At 34.4% G+C, this 8602-nt stretch overlaps 2 protein-coding genes across 2 annotated transcripts; both read right to left on the reverse strand.

Moving 5' to 3' along the window:
• Positions 1 to 808: 808 nt before the first annotated feature.
• LOC120626074 (39S ribosomal protein L20, mitochondrial) lies at positions 809 to 1587 on the reverse strand. The gene is made up of 2 exons (XM_039893360.1): positions 1429 to 1587; positions 809 to 1340 (listed from the first exon to the last, which is right to left on the reverse strand). The coding sequence occupies exon 2, from the start codon at positions 1332 to 1334 to the stop codon at positions 858 to 860; it is 477 nt and encodes a 158-aa protein (XP_039749294.1). The 5' UTR covers positions 1335 to 1340; positions 1429 to 1587; the 3' UTR covers positions 809 to 857.
• A 1997-nt stretch (positions 1588 to 3584) lies between these two features.
• On the reverse strand, positions 3585 to 8079 carry LOC120625820 (RDS/peripherin-like protein xRDS35). The gene is made up of 6 exons (XM_039893047.1): positions 7721 to 8079; positions 7258 to 7384; positions 5953 to 6169; positions 4861 to 4991; positions 4373 to 4526; positions 3585 to 4007 (listed from the first exon to the last, which is right to left on the reverse strand). Exons 1-6 carry the CDS (start codon positions 7824 to 7826, stop codon positions 3693 to 3695), a joined length of 1050 nt encoding a protein of 349 aa, XP_039748981.1. The 5' UTR covers positions 7827 to 8079; the 3' UTR covers positions 3585 to 3692.
• Positions 8080 to 8602: the final 523 nt, after the last annotated feature.

The raw sequence follows: 8602 nt of genomic DNA on the forward strand, positions 1-8602 counted from the left end.
TAGTTAAGATGAACAGATACTAAAAATTCTCTATGGTGTCTACTGTCATTTTGACAATGTTCGAAGTCAATGACTGTAAATGGCAGATAAAAAGCCAGTGACTGTGTGACAGCCGAACGATTTCATGAAATATATATAGGGCCGGATAGTGAGAAGTTTAAATAATTGTACCTACCTTATTAATACTTTAGTAATATGTATTAAATTTCGAAGCAAGGCCAGTCAGGAAATTAAACAAAATGTCATCGGCAACCTCAAAACTCGTTTTAGGATTATCTTGCGCAGTAACGATAGGTATAGTCAGTTATGTTCACATTAAACAACAGACCGATAGGTATTTATCCATTAATCAATTTATTAAATTAAAATAATCAACAATAAATCATCAGTGAGCTATGCTAAAAATTTCATATTTATTTGTTAATCAAAGTCAACTTTATCAAGTACCTAACATTATCTAACAAATTATAATTCAATTTTTTTAAAGTTTGCTCTGTCCTCCATATCCAAAGAACAGTTCTTGGCCAAATTTAAATAAGACTACCTCAATAGTTTTTAATTTGGTTCACCAAATGGTAATGATATTAATATAGTAGAAATACATAATCTCCTATTTTCAAATTTTTTAATCATATCCAGTTAATGAACTATTTTACTTTTTAGAGAAAAAATGCATGAAGGAGTCATTCGGGATAAGGAAAGGCAACAGAAGAGAAAAATTGAGAATCTATACATACTGGAAAAGCAGAATGAGTTGACAAAGAAACTAAAAAAAGATTTAGGAAACTGAAAATAATTAAAGATTGTATAGACTAAAACTATTTATTGTATAATACATTAATATAGACATAAAAGAGCTATTTCTTTTCTTTAAGCCAATCATCTAAAATAACATTGTTAAGGTCCAAAGGCTTTCCTGTAGGTGCTTTCTTGTCTGTGCCATCAATGAAGCCATCAAGGTAAAGTTTTTGACTGGCAACTGCAGCTAAACATTCAAATGTTTTTGGTTCCCAAGCTGCTAAGTCAGACAATGACTTCCGATCTAACATAATATTTGCCCGTTCCAAACCCTCTCTCATAGAAAATGCTGTAATGTTGTGTTGTTCACATGCTGCTGTTATTCTGGTGTCCCAGAGATCTTTCATATCTTGCTTCTTTAATCGTCGAGCCTTTGTAGCATATGTTAATGCATGATGTACGTTGCGGACTGCAACTGAGTAGCAATTTCTGCGACGTCCAATAAAATGTGCAGCTAACCTAAAAATTTTCCTCTTCCTCCAAAATTCATCTGGCCCGCGGGCTCTTATCAAATTGGCAATTGTTAAAAACACCATTACGACCTGCGAAACGGCCTAGTTTATAAGAATTGTTGCAATGAATTCATTCGCAAACTACAATACAGTCGCGTATATGTTACTTTTTACTTACGTGCTAATTCTCTCGTAACTTAGAGAAAAGGTGTTACTTATTGTAATAAGATGATCATTCAGTTAAATCAAGTCTTGTGCAGATGTGATTTTAGAAAAATTGCAGTCTAAATACGGACTTACTACAAATGTCTCCCAAGTGTCAGTTGTCACAGCATACAGTACAGACGTCAATGTCATAAAAGGTAGAACAGACTGCTAGTTCTTTTTTTTTTCTTTATTCGCCCATAGAGAAAAAGTATACTACTATTTTTTTTTTAATATTATTGTTTATATGTAAATTTCACAGACCTAGTTGTTTTAGTACTAAAGTGAATTTAATTAAGATTTTGGAAAGTGTATGTATCCTCATTGATTTTGGGTTCCAATCAATGCTAATTTATACCCAACTTTAACGTGCCGATAGCGATTTATGTCACATCTCTTCCTCATCCAATTCAGTCATCTCCAATGATATCCCTTTTTTCTACACCATTCAAAAGTTTGACTTATAAACCATCCATTGTTAATTTAAATATACATAACGATACAATTGAGGCAAACCAAAAGTTCAATGAAATTATTCATAGTAATTATTCATAGTATTCTGGCCCTCACCTTACCTCAAAGGTACTCACCTTACCATCTATACGGATGCCTCAAAATTATCTCTGTCTGGTTGCGTTGGCGTAGCATGTTGGATACCAAAATACAAAATTGGTATTCAATTCAAGTGTCCCCCACAATCTTTACTGGAGAGTCTATAGGTATATTGGAAGCAATCCTCTTTGTGGAAGCCCATAACATAAAACGAACATTAGTACTGACTGACTCCTTAAGCTGCTTACAAGTACTAAAGGATAATCCGTTTCGCTCTAAGATGAGAATCTCCATCATATTAAGGATAAGAGAGGTATTGCAAACATGTCAGCAGAAAGGCCTTACCGTTGTGTTAGGATGGGTTCCAGGTCACTTAGGCATCATTGGTAATGTGAGACAGCTGACGCCTGGGCTAAACTTGCAACCGAATCGGGTTCTATGACCTATTTTAAAATCCACCCGCAAGACCTTCGTTGCTTAGCAAAATCAGACTTGGAGAAATCTTGGAACTCAGTGTGGGTCGAATCCAAATCGGTTAAAGGAAAAAAATATGCTTCAATCCAGCCTAATATCCCCCGAAAACCTTGGTTCTTTATTCATAAAAAATCTGTTCGCTGGGTCACGTCAACTATCAGTCGTCTACGGATTGGACATGCTTGTACCCCAGTACATTTGACAAAAATAAGAGTTCGAGATCATTCTCTGTGTGAGTGTGGCCTGGACGAAGGATCAGTCTCACATATCCTTTTTTCCTGCCCGAAATTGCCCTTTAATCTGTATGATATACTTCCTTCTAAAATTCCTCGTCCCTTAAATGTCGAGTGTGTGTTAATGTAGTGTATAGTCGGTATGTTAAATATCTATGCAAATTTATTAAAATTAACAAATTAAAACTATGATTTTTATATTTTGGATATAAAATTTGAATTCTATTTTATCTTAAAATGATTGTTAAATTCATGCGTAGGTACTTAGTTCATTTCACTAACAACTACTATTGCAGGTCGAAGTTATGAAATAGACATTTCTTTTTCTTTACTGACCACTCTAGTTCGTGCCTTTTCCAAGCTACTTCACACTGGCAAAGTACATTGTGCTGTTTTGGCACTACGAAAAGCCATAAATCAAAAGAAGAAGAAGAAGAAGCGAATTATGTACAATATTTGTACTAAAATTCTCTATTGTTCTAAATGTTCAATTATTATTAATATACTTTTGGTTATTATCTAATTGCGATTATCACAGTTTATAAGCCGAAAAACAATGATACTCTAGCCCAAATTACAAAAATAATGGTAAATTGAGGTACCTAAACGCGTCTGTGGTATCTGTAACTTAGTATACTTTAATCTTTCTCCCAGGGAACAGACAGGGTAGGGTCGTAGGGACATTATTTTTATTATTACTTAAACAAAATACAGCCTGCTAATACGGCCTATGTTAGTTGTTGAGAATGCACCTAGCTTTCTATAGAAGAAATAATTTTAATAACTATCTAGTAGGTTTAAGGTTGGATTTATACATACCTATCTATACATAAGAGTAAACTAGGAAATTAAAACGCGTGGTAATTTTAAATAATTATTAGAAATTAACATGAAGAAATCTATTGATGACATACGACGTCAATATTTAAAATAAGTACAAAATTATACAACAAAATTTATGAATGACTTAAGTATGTACTCAGTTTTCATCATTATCGTCTTGCGAGTGGCTAATTGTATGTATTTCTTCACTATCTTCAGGTTCTTCAGCATTGAATCGGTATGAACCACTGGACAGTTCGAAGTTGTCATTTATCGACATTATATTCCTAATATTTACCCTTCTACAGCTTGCGCAACATTTATTTTTACATTTAGGTTTTTTTATAGGTTTCTTTATGGGTTTTGTTATTGATTTATAATATTTGCATTTGGGTCTACATATTTGTGGTTTACTTTTGGGAGTCGCAGGATTTTTTTTTTCATTTTTCTTTGTGTATTTTAATAGCAACACCTGCAAAACAGTGACCAATTGATTTGCATAGACGATGTCTTAAATACGGTTTCTTACTTAAATCAGAATATCTTTATCAGCTATAAAGCGACGATGGAGCCTGGTGTTCAAATCTTCGGCCTCCTTATCGTAGGCACCGAGCTCGATCCCCGAACGTACATTGTAATTTAGGTGCGTTTTAGTTTAAGCATCATGAGGAAAACTTTATCAATATCCACTTCGTTCGCAATTCGCACTTTGCGTACAATGTGGACTGCGACCTAAAGCCTTCTTATTCTGAGAGATTTGTGGCTTGTAGGTACTGGGCTGTGGGTTACTGATGATCCTTAATAGAATAAGTAGGTATTAATTAATCAAAAATGCACCTCTAACACTATAACAATTAGGAATAGAGTGATATGAACACTCATGGAAATCATTATAATGCGATACATCATATCACCACAGCCTTCTGTATTGATCGAATTTGTACCCAGCTCGTCCAGATAACACGATACACCAGCTCCGCTCTTACAGCAACTAAAAACAAGATTAATTTCTTTGACGAAAACGGCTGGCTTACTCTAAGACACGCTAGACATAGACACACATCCTCTGCCTATAAATTAGTGTTCCCTTTTCTCAGCTTAAGAGTTAGCTGTGCTTAACTAACTTGGGCTTGTAATTTATTTTATAGTAGTAACCGGATATTCTTGATTACCTATAGTAATCCGTTACGAAAAGACTAAGTATTTATTTATCTTTATACGAAAGATAACCTTAGCTTGGATGAAAAGGGGTTTTATCCATTTTAGTAGGCATACCGCATAGACTTTAATCTACTTCTCCTTTAGTATATCCTTTATTAGGTTACCTCGATGGTACGCTATCCGTTTCTTCTAAATCACTGACTGCTTTTGCATTTCGTGCATTCGGGAGACTCCACTCATAATCTCGAACTTTGTCATGCCAATCTTGTGTAAACCAATCTTTATAAGAATGCAGCTAAAATTCATACAAAATTATACATTGTAGTTATTTAAGCTTCAAATAGGTACCTACTAACTATTCAGTTTTATGTTACTGGAAGTGAAAGACAGTAAGCGTAACCTAAGGCGTTTGTTACTGTGCTTCTTAGGTTCTGATCTAAAGTATAATAATTTGTGGCAGCAAAACATACAAAACTCACATTAAAGACACTCGCAAAACAAAACTTGCAAATTGCACATTAAACATACCTACTAAACTTGCATAAAATACACCTGCATCTCCCATACGAGATAAACATAACTTGCACTTGCAACTCACATGCGTGACATATAGAACTTGCATAAGAGACACTAGCAACACGAATACAAAACATACAGAACTTGCATAAAAGAAACTTGCAAGTCACATGAAACATACAGAACTTGTGTAGAAGACACTTTTAAATCGCACATAAAAAATATTAAACTTGCATAATAGACACCTGCATCTTACATATGAGATATACAAAACTTGTAAGACAGACACTTGCAAATCACACGCAAAACATACGGAACTTGGATAAAAGACACTGTCAACTCACATGCAAATCGTACTTAACTTACATAATATGACACCTGCATCTTACATATGAGACATACAATACATTTGTAATTCAGATGCGAGACATACAGAACTCGTAACTCACATGCAAAACGTGTAGAACTTGTATTAAAGACACTTGCAACACACATGCAAAACACACAGAAGTCCACAAAAGATAACTTTTTTCTTTTGTTTTCTGTGTACACATTTGACCTTCATGTTAACGCAGCGGATGTTACCTGTGGTTGTCACTGTGTAATTTTTATAAATGCCTTGTACCCACCTACGGGTATACCTCTACAAGCATCGATCTCAAGAAATAGTTTTGGAAAAAATGCATTTATTATACCTAAGTATCCCTTGCCAAGTAATATTTATACTTATAAATTCTTACGCCGCAACATCCGAGAGACCACTGCAGGTTATCAATAAACCGTTTATGTTTTGGCGTTGTTCGGTACAACTTCATACTCTTGGATATGTATTTCAAAGTAATCGCGTAACAATAATACATTCTTTGGAGGCAGAAAATTACGCCCATAACATTTATAATTATAATCCAAATCACGCAACACCTCAATCGGCATCTCCACAAGACTTTAGTGCTGGGGCTGTAAGAAAATATAAATCAATAAACTTTATATAATCAAGTAGGTGCTAGTAGAGCTCTGCGTGACAAATCTCGTCCGGGGAATTACCTACCTGCTACCGCTATAAAATTGGTTGTGAAGTTAAAGGAATACTTTGAACGAACGAACACTTTACAATACATAATAATATCAATCAAGTACTGATAAAAACTTGAATTGATTTATCGTGAGTATCGAGTCCCGAGTCTTATGGTTCCATAACTAGTTACGCCGCGATGACAAATGTCAAAACGGGCCTATTACATTTTTACGACTATAGTCTTATTCCTGCCGCATATAATAGTCTGAAGGCCTTGTTTGTTGTCGGGATGTTTACAGAAAGGTAAATGAGGCTTAACACCTACGCCTTGGGTTGATAGATACAGGATGTGTTCCGATCCTTTGTAGAATGTGCTCAGTACATTTCCCGCTACGGAACACTAGCTATGATATAGCAAATGGTTTTACACTAACAGGAGGATACGTTCTTGGGCTGTCAATTATAAATATTAAAAAAATATAATTACCTCGTTGGCACAGTGGTTCGTATATGAATCACAAGGCCCAAGGTTCGATTGCGTCGGATAGTGAGTGCCAAAGATCATTATGTATTGAGCTTTTCCGTTAAATAGGTATCAGTACAGAGCTACAGTTTTTAGACGATGCCTCTAGCACAGTGGTAAGTGATGTGGACTTATAAATGAGAGGTTCTAGGTTCGGTCCCGGCAAAGGCAATTCGGGAATTTATAATTTCTGCTGTCAGCTGGAATATCTAAGATGGTAACGGGCTAACCTGTTAGGGTTATGACAGTTATATTAAACCGTACCATTCTACGCGACATCGTACAAAAACGCTAAATCGCTTAACGTCACGTCTCTGTCGGTAACGTGGTAACTAGATACGGCCGAAGCCTCCCACAAGACCAGACCAGAGAAATTTTGAAATTATAAAAGCCGATATAGCAAAAAGTCGCATCAACAGGTCGAGTTTAAAAAAATTATAAAGGCTGTCTTTTTGAAAGTCATACTAATTAATATACCTAGTTATTTAAATAAATTGTTTACGCAACTCGACAATTTCGCCTTTCGCAATAGCGTAAACGATGCTCAGGTGAGTCGGAAGCATTATTATTCCAGAGAGAAGCACAAACGCATTCACCAGATCTGTGCCAGTTAAAAACAACTCTTGTCCAACACCTGTGTAAAAAAGACATACATATATATACAAGTAAATGACATTTTAATTTGCTGGTTTGAACAGCAAATTAAAATCTAAAATGTCAAATTGAAATTGAAAAACTTTGCAAACGTGGTTTAAGACACATCAATACAGAACAGTGCACTATTTGGCTGCCCATGTTTACCCGTTTAGTAGGTATGTTAAACTCAACTATTACCATACACCATATATTTTATTTATATAAAACAATATCAACCCCTACATTACACTTGTACTGTCGGGCTTAAATAATCAATCAAATATCTAAACATAATTATGTATTAAAAATATCCTACATTGTTCAAAAAGCTTACCAAAGAATAGAAGTAAAGACCACAAAATAGCAAGTATCGAAATAATCCATAATATACAAGCATCCCATACAATAAATGGGTGATTCTTTGCCTTTTTAAAACCCATCGTGCAAAATATTATCTTAAATCTGCTTTGTTATATTATGCGCAATGTTTTACAAAATTAGATTTATATTTTGTTGCAATAAAGTTGCCATTTTGTTGATTAAATTGACAACTTAACTTCAAAGTTGACAAACTCAAAAAAGTGCAAAACGAAATTTATCTTGAAATTGTAGTTTATCTACGACAGCCAGAGATGAAACAACTAAATTTAAAAAACAAACATTATCTATGCCAAAATTATACTCATCAATCGAAACTTCTAAAAACTATTAAAAATAATTATTATAAAATATATAATAACTAGCTGTTGCCCGCGACTTCGTCTGCGTTTGATTTTGTTTTTAGTATCGCTAAGCCTTAAATGAGTATAGTAGTATATACATATATATATATATATATATATATATATGTGTATAACATGTGACTGTCAATTAATTATAGACAAATAATTTGCAATAAAATAAAATTGCGACTATAATTAAAGATCTAAGCTATCCTATCTCTAAAGTTGGACCAGACTGCTCACGGTGTGCCAATTTAATTTAAAATCGGTTAAGTAGTTTAGGAGTCCAACGCGGACAAACATCGTGACAGGAGATTTATATATATTAAGATTAGCACGGTAGCGCGTCACGCCAAGTTCAGGTTTAACGCAGGCTATGCAGAATTACGCAAAACATAACGCGCTGTTCTTACCACATTTAAATAAAAAGTATCTACTGTTCCCGAGGAATAGAACTTTTAGTAAAGAACAATTCGGGTTGACAAACATCTCTA

Source organism: Pararge aegeria, chromosome 8 (genome assembly GCF_905163445.1).
Source record: "Pararge aegeria chromosome 8, ilParAegt1.1, whole genome shotgun sequence".
NCBI lineage: Eukaryota > Metazoa > Arthropoda > Insecta > Lepidoptera > Nymphalidae > Pararge > Pararge aegeria.

What these genes read in the sequence shown, in the direction of transcription:
- LOC120625820 (XM_039893047.1), bottom strand. Translation starts at nt 7,826, where the DNA reads ATGGGTTTTAAAAAGGCAAAGAATCACCCATTTATTGTATGGGATGCT. An exon ending in GTCTTTACTTCTATTCTTTG is followed by an intron (nt 7,385 to 7,720) that starts GTAAGCTTTTTG and finishes TTTTTTACACAG; the next exon opens with GTGTTGGACAAGAGTTGTTT. An exon ending in GCGAAAGGCGAAATTGTCGA is followed by an intron (nt 6,170 to 7,257) that starts GTTGCGTAAACA and finishes ATTTTCTTACAG; the next exon opens with CCCCAGCACTAAAGTCTTGT.
- LOC120626074 (XM_039893360.1), bottom strand. Translation starts at nt 1,334, where the DNA reads ATGGTGTTTTTAACAATTGCCAATTTGATAAGAGCCCGCGGGCCAGAT.